This window comes from Diospyros lotus, chromosome 9, assembly GCF_014633365.1.
Source record: "Diospyros lotus cultivar Yz01 chromosome 9, ASM1463336v1, whole genome shotgun sequence".
In the NCBI taxonomy this organism is placed as follows: domain Eukaryota; kingdom Viridiplantae; phylum Streptophyta; class Magnoliopsida; order Ericales; family Ebenaceae; genus Diospyros; species Diospyros lotus.
In genome coordinates this window covers 32,116,910-32,132,289 of record NC_068346.1, presented here as the reverse complement: position 1 = coordinate 32,132,289, position 15,380 = coordinate 32,116,910, and the positions used below count along the sequence as shown (strand labels likewise).

General features: G+C 36.3%; 1 protein-coding gene across 1 annotated transcript; it reads left to right on the top strand.

Moving 5' to 3' along the window:
* The first annotated feature begins 12,012 nt into the window (after positions 1–12,012).
* Positions 12,013–14,971, top strand: LOC127810692 (40S ribosomal protein S15a-1). Its single transcript, XM_052350297.1, has 4 exons — positions 12,013–12,142; positions 14,168–14,315; positions 14,422–14,582; positions 14,704–14,971. Exons 2-4 carry the CDS (start codon positions 14,183–14,185, stop codon positions 14,800–14,802), a joined length of 393 nt encoding a protein of 130 aa, XP_052206257.1. The 5' UTR covers positions 12,013–12,142; positions 14,168–14,182; the 3' UTR covers positions 14,803–14,971.
* Positions 14,972–15,380: the final 409 nt, after the last annotated feature.

The following is a 15,380-nucleotide window of genomic DNA, read 5'->3' as shown; positions in this document are numbered from 1 at the left end:
TTCTTGACTCAGGTGCATCATTCCATGTCACATCCCACAGACATTGGTTTAAAAATATGCGCGAATTCGAGGGTGGTCATGCCATAGTTTGTAGCAGTATTGCATATAAGGTTGTAAGGATTGGAGATATCACTTTTAAGTTAGACACAAACCATTTCTTAAAGTTGAGAGATGTTAGATTCATCCTCGAAATGGCTAGGAACTTAGTTTCAGTATGAGAGTTAGAAAAGAATAGGTTTAGGGGGAAGATAAAAAATGAAATGATAAAAATGATTAAAGAAGCAATGGTGGTGTGTAAGGGAGTTAGAAGAAATGTGATATATGCCTTAACTGCAGAGATAGTGAGTAGCTTAGGCTCTCACATTGACTCAATCAATTCGGATGCCACTCAAAAATGACACAATAGGTTAGCCCACGTAAGTGTTAGAGGGCTTAAGTTTCTAAATGATAAGGGAGTCTTTGGTAAGGACCGTGTGTCTTACATCCCTTTTTGTGACCATTGTGTGTTAGGCAAACACCATAGGTTATCCTTCACCTCAAATGTGCATAGAGCCTCAAGGGTTTTAAAGTATAGCCATTCAGACTTATGGGACCAACATTAAATCCCACATTTGGTGGGAATAGATATTTTTTTGTCCATCATAGATGATTTCTCTAGGAGAGTGTGGGTCTTTCTCTTAAAAGACAAATCAAAAACCTTTAAAAGGTTCAAAAATTGAAAATTTCAAATAGAGAATCAAACAGGCAAGACAATAAAATATCTTAGAAAAAATAATTGTCTAAAATTTTGCAACAAAGAATTTGATGACTTGTGCAAGGAATGTGGTGTAACAAAACATAAGATTGTCCCTCACACCCCACAACAAAATGGGGTGGCTAAGAGGATGAATAGGACCCTCTTAGATAAGGTTAGGTGTATGATGATCAGTTCTAATACACCTAAGTCTTTTTGGGGCGAAGCAGTTATGATTACCTGTTACTTGGTTAACTTAACCCCATCAACTGCATTAACGAGTGACACTCCTTATGAGAAATGGCATGAAAAATGTGCCAACTATTCAGTCCTTACAACTTTTGGCTATGTTGCCTATTCTCACCAGAGTGAAGGCAAATTAGAACCTAGAGCAAGCAAATGTGTTTTCTTAGGATACCCTGAAAGAGTAAAGGGTTATAAGCTTTGGGATAGAAGTCAAAAGGGAGTGAATATAATTGTGAGCAGGAACATCACCTTTAATGAGTTGGAGATGCCTTGTTTACAATCAAATAGTGATAAGCAACAAGATAGTGAGAGCAAGGATTCCCTAGAAGAGTCGAGGAATATTAGCACCAACATTTCCACAACCTCAAGTAAGGTGGAGAGTCAAAACCAATCTGAAGAAAATGAGAAGAATGAGATAATAGAAGAAGAACAGCCTCCCATAGACCAACCACCGCTATCTAACTATCAGTTAACCTGAGATACGGAGAGGAGATCCCGTAGGATTCCTTAAAGGCTAGAATCGGATTTTGACTTGGCATATGCTAGTAATCAAGAACTAACCGACAAAGAGCCAAACACATATGAAGAGGCCATTAGAAGTGAGCATTCTAAAAATTGGATAGAAACAATGAGAGAGGAGATGAGTTCCCTCAATAAAAACCATACATGGGAGTTAGTACCTAGACCAAAAGACAAGTCCATTGTGGACTGTAAGTGGATCTTTAAGGTTAAGGAAGGTATAAGTGAAAAAGACCCCATAAGATTTAAAACTAGGTTAGTAGCCAAAGGTTTCACACAAAAGGAAGGGGTAGATTATAATGAGATTTTTTAATCAGTTGTTAAGTATACGACCATACGTGTCATGCTTGCATTTGTTGCATACTTTGACTGGGACTTGAACAACTAGACGTTAAAACCGTTTTTCTGCATGGTGACTTAGAAGAAAAAATCTACATGTTTCAACCCAAAGGTTTTGAAGATAAGAGAAAATCATATTTGGTGTGTTTCTTAAAGAAATCTTTATATGGTTTAAAACAATCACCCAGGCAATGGTATAAACATTTTAATTTTTTTTGTTAAATCAATCGATTTTAAAAGAAGTGATTTTGATCATTGCCTGTATTTTCAACATAAAAATAAAGATGATTGTGTGTTCCTTTTACTTTATGTTGATGGCATGCTTCTTATTGGCCCTAATGTTAAAAAGATCAATAGCATAAAATCAGCTTTAAGTGGTGAATTTAACATGAAAGACCTAGGAATGGCTAAGAGGATCCTAAGTATGGAGATTGTAAGAGATAGGTCAAATTCCATGCTATTTTTGCATCAAACATCATATGTGTTAAAAATTCTAAAAAGATTTAGCATGCATGAAAGCAAATCGGTATCTTTACCCTTAGGACCCATTTCATATTGTTAAGAGATAAATCTCCAGCTAACGAAGAAGAAGAGGAGTACATGAGTAAAGTCCCTTACTCTATTGTAATAGTATTGGTTATGTACCTCATGGTGTGTACTAGACTAGACCTAGCCCATGTTGTTAGCACCTTAAGTAGATTTATAACAAACCCAAGTCCCGTCCATTAGGAAGCGTTGAAATGATTGATAGGTATTTGAGGGGTACGTTCAATGTAGGATTAGTGAATAAGCATCATTCAGATAAAGTGAGTTTAAAAGGGTTTACAGATTCAGACTATGTAGGTGATAGAGACAATAGGAAATCAACATCATCCTATGTGTTTACTTTGAGTAATTCATGCATCAATTGGAAGTCTCAACTCCAACACATTGTTGCTCTCTCTACCACCGAATCTGAATATATAGCTACTACAAAAGCTATTAAGGAAGCTTTGTGGCTTAAAGGATTGCTTAATGGACTGTGCATTCTAAATGAAAATGTTACTATTTTTTTTTTTTACAGTCAGTCAGCTATTCATTTATGTAAAAACCCTGTCTTTCACGAGCGCACTAAACACATTGACGTGAGATTGCACTTCATTCGTAATATTATATCTTAAGATGCTATTAGACTTAAAAGGTGCTTTCAGATTTCAACTCCTCTGATATGGGAACAAAAGTGTTTCCTGTGAAAAAATTTAGAAGGTGCCAAGATCTTCTAAGCATTGGTAAAGTTACGTAAGAATTGATAATATTTTCTTACTCATATGCCTATTGATCATTCTTATGCATTTGTTGCCTGTTTCTTGTTGCATGTGTGTGTAGGCCTTATTAGGAATCAAGGTAGAGATTTGTTGGTTTATGTTTCCTAATAAGGCCCAAAACTGTGTCGATTTTCGGGTGGGTTTTATCTTCATAGGATTCTATCCGAGATTGAATAACCCAAGTTCGTCACCACTTTTAGGCAGCCTATTTTAGAAGTTGGGCCACAAGCTCTAATCATACTTTGGAGGATAAATGGGCCTCAACCCATTTGCTCAAGTGGGACAAGCCCATTATTCTTAGCCGTAAAGTCCTCATATATAAGGCCATTGTGTGGCCCTCTCTTGGTGTTTCCCTCTCATGGTCGAACCTTAGTTTCTCTCTCGTGTTTTCTTCCTTGGACGATTGCTTCCTCTCTCATTCCATGATCAATCGATTGTGATTGGGTCTTCTTGCCTTTTATGGATTGAACTATCATTCCTTTCTCGCAACTACCTTTCCTTGTGTGCAAAAGGCGATCCCTTAATGCCGATCTCAACCTTTACATATTCGAGACTTAGGTCTCTTTTACTGGTAAGTTTTCTTTCTTGGCTTTGTGCTTTTGACCCTCTGTCTTTGTGACCGATCTACCTTTGTGGTGACCTACTTTATGTGGCTTTGATCATTTGGGGGAGAGAGTGCTTTGCTTCTGTTCAGCCAATAGGTGTTAGGGTTTTATGAGCTTTCGGTTTCAGGGCTTCTTTGTGGCTTTGTGGTCTCTATTTGTTGGCATTATCAAAGTGGTGAACGAATACTAGATCTGAGCCTTGAACGATTTAACAGGGAGTTTTACTTACTGTTCTTCGTATTCTTTGATTTTGGTTCGAGTAATTGAGGCAAATTTTGAGACAGAAGGTATACAGGTGTTATGACCAAGAGATAAGCCCAATTATGATGAAATGGGCCCATGGTTGAATAAGACCAAAGACTACACAGCTAGGATGGGCCGCGACACATGGTCAAGTACGGTTAAGGGGCTATGTGAAAGGCACGGCTAAAGCCACACAGAAGACACGTCCTAGGCAACAATCATGAAGCCATGTGATCAATAGAGGTCACTCGGCACTCAAAGGGCCAAGAACACATGCGACCATGAAGCAAGCACACAAGGTGGAGCCTAAGCACGCAAGGCAATAGACAAGCAAACGATGTAGTAGGCAGGTGCACAAGGTAAGGCACAACCATGCGACTGCATGCGCACGACGCTCACTCAGTTATGTGGCTATGTGCGCATGCACGAGGCCAAATGGCCCCCCATGGGCTCATAGTAGACCCTCCCATGCACATAACTGAATGACTGTCTCGCGCATGCGACCGAATAACCCTTCTTGCACTCATTAAGAGACCCCCACACAGCATTGAGAGACCCATGCCAGTGAGACCATGCAGCCTAATGAGGTGAAAGGCCATGCTTGAATCGATCAAACTCATCTCCGAGATACCTGTCGAAAAATGCGAAAATCCCATCACCTGTTAGTCTGCTCCCACTCCATAAATAAGGGACCCTTTCCGTAACAACCCGTTAGTGGGTCTAGGCATTATTGGTAATTTATTTCGGGTATTTGAGTTTTTGCTATAATTAATTGTGAAAAATATTATGTTGATAAAAGATAATTAATGAAAATAATAATTTTATGGGATGATAAATGTAAGTGAAATTAAAATTTATAAGCCCACATAAATAAAGTTTAAATGTGTGGAAGAGTCCAAAGTTGTGGGCTAAATGGGCTTAGGCGCAATATGAGTGGACTTTTGATTTGGGCTTAATCCCATGTGGGTATTAATGTGGGTTGATTAAAGAAATGGAAAAAGAAAGAAAATGGGCAAAAGGTCTAAAATGGGCTTGATATGTGTTGTGGGTATAAGTTTGGGTTGTGATGGAGGGTATAATTGGAAATTGCTAAAGAATAGGATTGTTGGAGTAGGACGACAGCCCATCTCCCCCCATTCCTTCTTGCTTCTCAGACAATCTTCTTCCCTCTCTCTTCTCCAACTCTCTTGCTCTCCCTCTCGTTCATCTCTTCTTTTCCTTATTCTTTTTCTTCTTCTTCTTTTCTTCTCCATTTCATTTCACTTGGTTGGAGCTTCAAGTGGAGAAATGCAGATTTTGGGGTTTCCTTCATCTCTTTGGAGTTGCACCATTTAAGGCAATATTTCCTTCCTTTCTTCTCCATTTCATTGCAAGAAGCTTCCATTGTAAATATTGAAATATTTTCCATGAAAAGAGTCTGGTTGTTTCCATTTTTTGTATCTTAGTGGGTCTTTTCGTAAGTATGAAGTTGGGTCTTGTTGGTGTTTTGTTGGGGTTTGTTTACCCAATTTTTACTTCAAGGAATGACTTTGGTGGGTTAGAAAGCTAGTGGTGGTTGTTTTAGGGTGATTTGTGTCTATTTCGTGCATTTTGGGTTGCATCGTGTCGACTTGTAGTGAGTTAAATCAACTTGGCCGAGGCTAGTTTCTCTTGCAGTTTCTTCCTATTCTCAGCCAAGTTGACTCATCTAGGAGGTCAAGTCAACTTGGCCTAAGTCGACTTGGTTTCTAGCAAGTTGACTTGCCATATGTTGACTTAGATTCCCCTCAAGTCGACTTGGTAGCTTTTGATAACACTGCGCATGTTACATTATTTTGACCATAACCTTTGATGTAGAAGTCAAAATTGATGTCCATTTGAAGCATCATAAACTAAACTTCAAGGGCTTCGATTTGATATTTAATATCATATACTTTGGTTATGATTTGAGTTAGTTAAGGCTTTCATCAATCCAAATTAAGCATGATTGTTGATCTAAGTTGCTATTAATTGCTTCATTTGGCATCACTCAATCCTCTAAAATACTAGAATGAGATTGAAGATATATATGTGTGTGTGTGCGTGTGTGTATATGAGATTCATGAGATAAAAAAATGTAATTGGGATGTATGAGTAAGCTTGATAATTACGTTGGGAAGTTGTTAAAAAATGTTCTTGTTTGGCATGTCCATGGAATCACATTACTATCATTATCTTTGCGCCTTTTATTATTATTTTGTCGGGATAGCTAAATTCCGCAAATGTGTGACGGGATATCCTATTAAGCGCCTGACACGGGTGAAGTGGCCATAAACCCAATAGGTGATGCTTTTGCCACTGTGGGTGGCTGATGAATTTTGATATATATATATATATATATATCACTACAAAAAAATGACATTTAGCGTCGATTTTTAATAGCCGCTAAATCAGTTGCCGCGGAGCATTTAGTGGCGATTTTCAGCAACTGCTGGAGTAATCGCCGCTAAGTCATATTTTTTGCAGCAATTTAAGAATCGCCGCAAAATAAGTGATTTAGCAGCGGTTTTAGAACCATCGTAAAAATTCCAAAACTTTTGAAATTTCAAAATTCAAAAAAAATTGAATTTCTGGAAGCCCCGCGTGCGCGACCAGGCCACGCGCCCAGCCACCCGCGAGCGTGGGCTCGCGTGCGCACATGCTCGCCTGGCCCTTGCGCCACTTGACAATGCTAGAAATATTTCCAAGATCCTTCCCCTTCCCCAGACTTGAACCGAGAACCTTCTCTACGTGTGTATGTGCACGAAACCACCTGATCTACAAAGTCTCGCTATTATATATTCGCGCATATAAATTATATACTAATCCAACCATTATTTTTTAAAATTATAATTTATATTTTTAATATAAATTAAAAAACAAAAATTAATTGATTATTTTTTTAAATAATAATGGAATAAAGTAAAAATAAATTAATTGAATTAAATTAAATAAATTAATTGATTAAAAAATAAGAAAATAATTTTATATATTTTTAAAATTATTTTTTTCATGAATTTTGCAGCAGTTTTTCAAAATCGCTACAAATGTTATTTAATTTTATTTTTAAATTATTAATTTTTAGCGACAATTTTCAAAAAATTGCCGCAAAATTAAAATTTTTAATGAATTTTATAGTGATTTTTCAAAATCGGCGCAAATGTTATTTAATTTTAGTTTTTAATTATTAATTTTTTTGAATTTAGAGGCAGTTTCCAAAAAAATGTCGCTAAATTAAATTTTTTAATGAATTTTGCGGTGATTTTTTGAAACCGCCTCAAATGTTATTTAATTCTAATTTTTAATTATTAATTTTTTTTTGAATTTAGTGACAGTTTTCAAAAAACTGTCCTAAAATTAAATTTTTAATGAATTTTGCTGCGATTTTTCAAAATCACCACAAATGTTAAATTATTTTTATTTTTAATTATTTAATTATTTTCTAAATTTAACGGTGATTTCTCAAAAACTGTCGCAAAATTTAATTTTAATTTTTAATTATTAAATTATATTTTGAATTTAGTGGCGATTTTTTAGAAACCGTCAAAAAATTAAATTTTTTAATAAATTTTGCAGTGGTTTTGGGAAACCGCAGTAAAATACTATGTTTTGCGACGATTTTTAAAACCACCACAAAAAAATTATCGCAAAAAATTAATTTTTGTAGTGTATATATATACATGTAGTCTCATAGATGTAGGGCCTAAAAGGTCAGTATGGCGCATGTATTTCTATCATTATATAGATAATGCATGAGTATGAATTGGGGTCTTAAAGGCATGATGGTTATGGTGTGGGCAAGTAAGAGCATCATAATTTTATGTATTGATCCACGTATGTATCCATGGAGTCGGGATACTCTACTTTGGTTTTTTTATATCTCCATACTTGTTTATATTATTGCACCTATATATTTGCTGAGCCTTGTGGTTCACCTTGTTTAATCTTTGTCATTCCAGGTAAAGGTAAGGAGATCATTACGGGCGAGACTAGTAGGGCTTGAGCCCAAGTTTATAAGTGTACAGAGACGTTCCCAACAAAAAGGTTCATGTTAGTGGTTTTGTTGAGGGCATATTGATCACCCTAAAATATATCGCAAGTGTACAGGTCGAACAAGTAATATAATAGTAAGTAAAAATATCGTTCCCACGAGGAAAGATTTCAAATACCAAATTTATAAACTTTCTTTATTATTTAGATAATAAAAATTTCAGATTTAATAAAGAATAAAAAATAAATTAATTAGATTAATAAAATAAAATTGATTTGGAAGGAAACTTGAATCAAGAAATCAGTCGATTTTAATAACTAAGGCACATGTATGGACTTAACTATGCAATGCAGATCATAAATTTTTATGCGAATGAATTGGTCAATTGAGTATGTGACGACGAAATCTCCTAATGCATTCGTTACCATATTTCTAGGCTATAACGAGTCTATTCTCATTTAATAACTTCCTATATTTCTGTGAAAGTTTTAACCAAATGAAAACGCATTATAATTTGTGAAATTACTAGTGTATCGCTAAAAGCCGTATAAAGAAATCGAATTCTATTTCTAGTCGATTTTACTTTATGGTGTATGGTACCTACGATGCAATCCCCAAACTATCTCCTTTCGGTCTCAAGATTAGGCATCAAATCATGTAAATAGTGGCCAGTTATTCACAAGCATTAAATCCAATACCACACAACTCAACATACCTCAATTTATTCAATCACATAAAATTATAAAAAAATGCATCATCATAGTTTTGGCCAATACATGACCTTAGTTCAATAGATTAGTTCATGGCAGAATTAATTAAAACCCAAAGTAACAGCAAAAGCATTAGAAAATTAATTGAAGAATGAAGAAGAAGACATAAATTCCTTAGCCCAGATCTATTCAAATCTGGGTTAAACAAATCGTGTCCGCCTCCGTATGCACTTGCTATTACATGCGCCTGCTCTGTTTCAATATCTCTATTGAGTCTTTCATGCTTTGCCGCTGCCTTCTTTAAATTCCTTGCGCCTCCTCTCAGAAGTCTCTGCCCAATCCTGCCAAATCAATTCCTTTTAAAAATGGCCACCGCTTCTGTGCGCCAGCCTCCCAAGTTCTGCTCCCCAAATCCCTTCTTTATTATTATATATATAATGTAGGGTATGGAGTTCCAATTGCATTGCAATTGGACTCCATTTATTATATAATATATTATTATACGCACACTGATCACACACTCACGCATTCACCACTTCACACACACATATAATATATATAATCTATAATATATATTATATATAAATAATATAATAGATAATATAATATTTAATATACTATTAATTGCATTAATTTTATTTATATTATAATATTAATTTGTAATATTAACTTTATAATATCCCTTTTTATTATTTTATTTTTATTTATTTTTTTCAACCCAATCATAAAGTAGCATTCTTGTAAAATAATAAAAAATACTAAAAATTAAATATATATAAAAGAAACTCAAAATACTAGACAATTATAAATAAAACACATATAAAACACTTAAAACACTACTCAATTATGACCAATAAATGTGTAAATAAATTCTCACATCACATATTGTGAGGAGATTTTTATTTTCCCTTAGTGCCCTCGTATTCATTTTGTATAGACTATAGTGCTAAAATGATCTAAACTTATATTATGGCTTCTACTGTTAATATCAAAAGTTAGAAATTGTGATGTTGAGTTATATTGTTCTATATCATATTTGTGACGATCTCCTTTCAGATGTCTTATGCTAGCGAGATTATCCGGAAAAGTGCCGTTACACTTTCTCCTAGCAAAGGTATGTTCACATTCACACTCAAACTCTCTATTTGCTCACAATCATCATTCAAAGACTAGCCTACACATCAGAGGGTCCACGAGTGACCTCACTCGCGCCCATAACTTGCTTATTTCTTCGTAGGTCTCTCATCACTAAGGAGGTCTCTTGTCATTAAGGAGGTATCTGAGTCATCAAGACTTTCTCGATCATCAGCTTACTTGGACATCAAGTCTCTCGTCACTAATAGACTCATTCAGCCATCAAGTCTCCCATTACCATGAGGCTTATTAGGTCTTCTATTGCTAGGAGACTCATTCGATCATCAAGTCTCCCGTCAATAGAAGACTCACTGCATTATTAGGACTTTTATCATTGGGTCTCTCATCATAAGACAATCATTGCTAGGACTCTCATCACTAGGTCATGTAACAGCGAGTCACTTGCCACCCCCTCGAGACATACTCCTGTACTTAAAAAATAATAATTGTTGTATCTTGGTAACAACAATCGACGTCGTTTGTGAAAAATCGATCAAAAAGTCGTGAGACCCCATAAAAAGTCACAAGAACAGTTTGCAATGGTCGTCACAAGAAGCAACTGACAGACTTCTCTGGATGCTGAGACTCACTCACCTCCGCAAGACTCATCTCTGGATGCTGAGACTCACTCACCTCCGCAAGACTCATCTCTATGTTTCACAAGAGACTAATCTCCAAATCTCACTAGAAAGCCCCACCCATGTCTTGTGAGAAATTCACCCTTTTAGCTTATCTGAACCTATTTATTCAATGGTCCTCGAGGCAAAATATAAAGCCCTGCAGCAACAACAACATAGGGAGAGAATGCACACTTTGGGAAATGGTTGGGCTATTCCAAAACATGGTCCTTCATGCCAGGAGCTTTCCATCTCTACAATCAGCTTTCCATCTAATCTCTTCAAGTTTTTAACAATCAACCCTCACTTTATACTTTTCCCCCTTTTTGCAAGATTACAACTCGTCAATCATTGTTGACTCAAACTCTACTTCTCTTATATTCTCGTCTCTTCATCCATTTGTCACCATCGTCTTTGAGTCTTTCTTCATTCACACGAGCTCAAGCTTGAGCTTGGCTTGACAAAAGCTTATTGCATGCTCAAGCTCATTTATTCATATAAGCAAACTACTTGTGAGTCAAGGCCCCGAGCAAAATTAAACTTGAACTCAACAAACCTCAACCCCATTCGACTTGGCTTGATTACATCATTTAAAAGTGATGACATGGCTAATTCAAGTAAAAGATTATTTTAAAATTAAAAATATGATAAAAAGGTTAATGTTTTTGTGAGGAAATTTAATTATTAAATGAGGGAATTTAATTTAAAAAGTTTAAATGTAATAATAAAAGATGAATAAAATAAGTAAATAAAGATAAAATTATTGTTGTCAAAATATATTAATAAATTTATTTGGATGGAAATATCATTATTTAGTTGCCTAAGTTTGCAATGAAAGAAACAATTAGAGGGTACGAGAAGATTTCCTTGTAAATAATTCAATATTTAAATTAAACATTGAAGTTGTTAGAAGTTATAAAGCATAATTTTTATCTGTGTGATTCTATAAGTTATGTAAGATAGAATTATGATTCTCATTAATAACGTTTATTTCTTATCGATGTTTATTTTTTCTAAAAAAGTTAAATATTATAATTATTTTATTTTACACGTTGCGTGAGACCTCCCTCATATTTGACGGCGGCGAAAAAATCGGGGCCGCAGCCATGGCTACGTGGTGAGGCCGCACGGGGGGTGCCTCTCTTGCGGCTGTCTAGGCCGCGAGGGATGCATCCGATGGGAGGTGTCATGCGGCCATTTCCCTGGGCCGCAAGGATGCCTTTACAATCAATCGCCTAGGCTAGGACGTGGGCCCTTGTGCCTTTGTGACGGCCTAGGTTGGGCCGAGTGCAATTTTGTTCACCCCCTTAAAGGGGGTGAACAAAATTGCACTCGGTTGGGCCGCGGGCCCTCACGTACTTTTGCTGTTGGGTTGATTGATTTATTATTTTTCATTTTTTTGTATTAGACTATATCAAAAATTTTATTTATTTATTTTATGTAATTTTCAATTAGTAATAGTGAAAATAGTAAAAAATAAAAGGAGAGCCGGATCCAGTAACCCGGTGCGACCAGGGTGGGTGACCCACCGGGTCAGCTATAAAATGAAAGAAAGCCCTGTCTTTCTGCCGCGCAGATATATATATATATATCTTTCGACCCGTAGAAACCCTACACTCCTACAATCTCTCCCCTCATCTCGGCAAGCAGAGATCGACCGGCAATTTTCCGGCGACCGACGGCGACTCGGTTTCAACCCCACCGGTAAGTCCTTCCAACGACCCTCTCCATTTTCTGATATATAAGTATGTATATACATGCGTTTGGGTGGGTTTTTTCGAATAATGAAGGCGAGATCTACAACAAAGGAGCCATTGGATCGTCTTGCTTTTCTGGTATGCGAGTCGCCGTGATCGAGGGTGGCCGATGATCGTCTCTGATGACCGGAAACGACTGGGCACGGCGGCCGGCGGTGTTTTTTTTACGAAGTTGTACATGTTTTGGCCGAAAATTAAGACCTAGATCTACTAAAATCCGACCGTTAGATTCTTTTGGTTTCCTGTTACGTGGGTCACTGAGCCAAGGCGAGTTTAACGGTAGTCGGAATCCGCCGTGTCAAATGAGCTCGAGCTCGAGCTTTTTCTACCGAGCAGAGCCTGAGCTCAGCAAATCTAAGCTCGGCTCGGTTACATAAGGAATGCCCCTAGGTCTCCTTAAAGCTACCTAGAAACCCTAGGTCGTCCCTTCTTTCGCTCGCCGCAGCTTCGGAGCCGTTTCTCAAGTAAGCCTCAAGCCTTTCCGTTTCTCGCTCTTCTGTTCAACTATCTCTAGGGTTTTCTCTCTGCTCGGTTTGCTCTATTTGAATCAACTCTTTTTCCGGTGTTATCTGTGCCGAAAGGACCGTTACTTGTACATACTTGCAGAGATTGTACCTAAAAAGTGCAAAGGATATATGGGCCGAGATGTTTATGTGTCTGAGTTTTACTTAGCATTGCGATTTTATAGTTTGATATTGATATGCGGATTCCAGTTTTATTTATGTTTGTGATTTAATGTTTCATTTAAGATTGTTGTGTTTTGTAGTTCTCCGTGATTGATTGTTAGTTGATCTTTAAGATTGTTTATGTGATGAACTCTTGAAGATTTTAACTGGCCTGCGACAAGAGAGAGAGAGAGAGAGAGAGAGAGAGAGAGAGAGAGAGAGGCTTTTGTGCTCGATTTTTATGTTAATGCTAGTTCACTGTTTCAATTAGGTGTGAATAATTGGAGAGGTGTGAAAGAAATTTCACTTTACAACATTTTAGTGAATTTTAATTTGGTGAATTTTAATTTGGTCAAGTTGGACCCGAACTGCTGTTGCATTTCATCTTTCCTGTTGTTTTTGTGTTAGTTGCATCAAACGTCTATAGATTTCATCAATATTATGACAATTAGTTTCCTTGTCAGGTTGGTTGTTGTTGGGTGTCCAAAAGCTGAATTGGCTGCAAATAGGCAGTCTCAGCTGGTTATTAACAGTTGGCAGTAGATGGGTACAGCTACATGAGTTCTATGCTTATGATTATCTCTTTCCATGACTATATCCTACTAAGTTTATAGAATATTGAGGGAAAAAAAAAACTCAATACATGCGAGTCTGAGCTTCCCAGAGAAAAAAAGTGTTGTTCATATGTTTACATCAGTTTTCATCTTGTTGGATCTAGTAAAGTAGTGACATTTTTCAACAAGCGTGGACAACAATGAATCATGGTTTCTACCTTAGATTGTTTGTTTTAGCAATTGTCTTGTTGGGTTGTAAGTTGGTAATTCTTGCAGCCATATTTTTTTAGTGCTTATTTTATCTGAGGTGCAAGTCATCTATGGATGTTCTCTTCATAATCGAGTTTTAGCATAAATCTGACTGCTTAATCATTTCCAGTTTGTTGGTGGCATGCACATTAGGTTCATCATTTTTCATAATCAAGCATTAGTTGCCGACACCCATCAACATTTAGATTCAGTTTAATCATCAATAAATTGATACAATGGTTTGCACATATTCCATGCTAGTTGATTGCACTCCTAACTTAAATTTATGATCCTTACGAAAATAATTTTCCAAAAAGGAGTGGATGGAATATAATAAGTACATTTTTTAGAATGAAGAGTTTTTGCTTAAATTAAACTAACGGGCTTAATTATGATGATGGGTATACTTTCATATCTGACAAGGTGTATATTTTCCTTTTTCTTTTTTCATGCTAGTTTTGCATGATAATATATTCCGTTTTACTTTTTTGGCTTATGCTGCAGGTCTTTTAATCAGAGATGGTGAGAATTAGTGTTCTTAATGATGCTCTCAAGTGCATGTATAATGCGGAGAAGCGGGGAAAGCGCCAAGTGATGATCAGGCCATCCTCAAAGGTCATCATTAAGTTCCTACTTGTGATGCAGAAGCATGGTATACTGTGGCTAACGTGCATACAAATTCCTCTTGCTATTTCCAGTTTGTTGTTGAAGTCTCATGTATTTTACTTGTCTGGAAACTCATGATTGTCTTCTAATAGGATACATTGGGGAGTTCGAGTATGTTGATGATCACAGGTCTGGTAAAATTGTGGTTGAACTGAATGGCAGGCTAAACAAGTGTGGGGTCATCAGTCCTAGGTTCGATGTGGGTGTGAAAGAGATTGAAGGGTGGACAGCTAGGTTGCTTCCATCAAGACAGGTTAGCACGGGAATTCTTCAAACTTACTACTACACTTCAGGAAACTTACTGGCTTAGTTACTAATAATAATAATAACTGAAACCTCTTCTAACGAGATGTGTATGGGCTAATAATGTTCAGTTTGGGTACATTGTGCTGACCACATCTGCGGGTATCATGGACCATGAGGAGGCTCGGAGAAAGAACGTTGGTGGCAAGGTGCTTGGCTTTTTCTACTAGGATATGTAGTAATGCAGCGATATTTGCTTGTGATGAGGTTTTAGGGGATACTCCAGAAGAGTGCTAGAATAGTTTGATGTTGTTTTGCACCAAATGCGAGTATATGTCATTTACTCTCTAGTGTACGCTCTCAACTTGAATGAATGGAAGCAACATTAAAAATTTTGAAGTTTAGGCATCTATGAACTGAAGAAACTCGTACTTGTTTTTAGTTGTTTGTGTTATTTATTCAAAATTGGCCCCCTTAAAATTTTATCTTAGCTCCGCCTCCATGCTGTGATGAAGAAAAATGAATTTTTTTTTTTTATAGTAAAAGTGTTTTAATGTATTTTTGTATTAGTTAAGTAAATTAAACATGTTTTTAATGGTAACAAAAACAATTCTTTTTCCTGTAGAATAGAAGCAGACAATTAAATTATGAATGGTCAAACATTAACCTCAGTAAATATTTAAATTTCCCCATATGTGTAATATAAATATACATATATCCTAATAACATATTTTATGTGTATATTTACATACTATGCATATATATATATAAAACTGTATATAGACCCTTTTTTTGCCTAAAAATATTA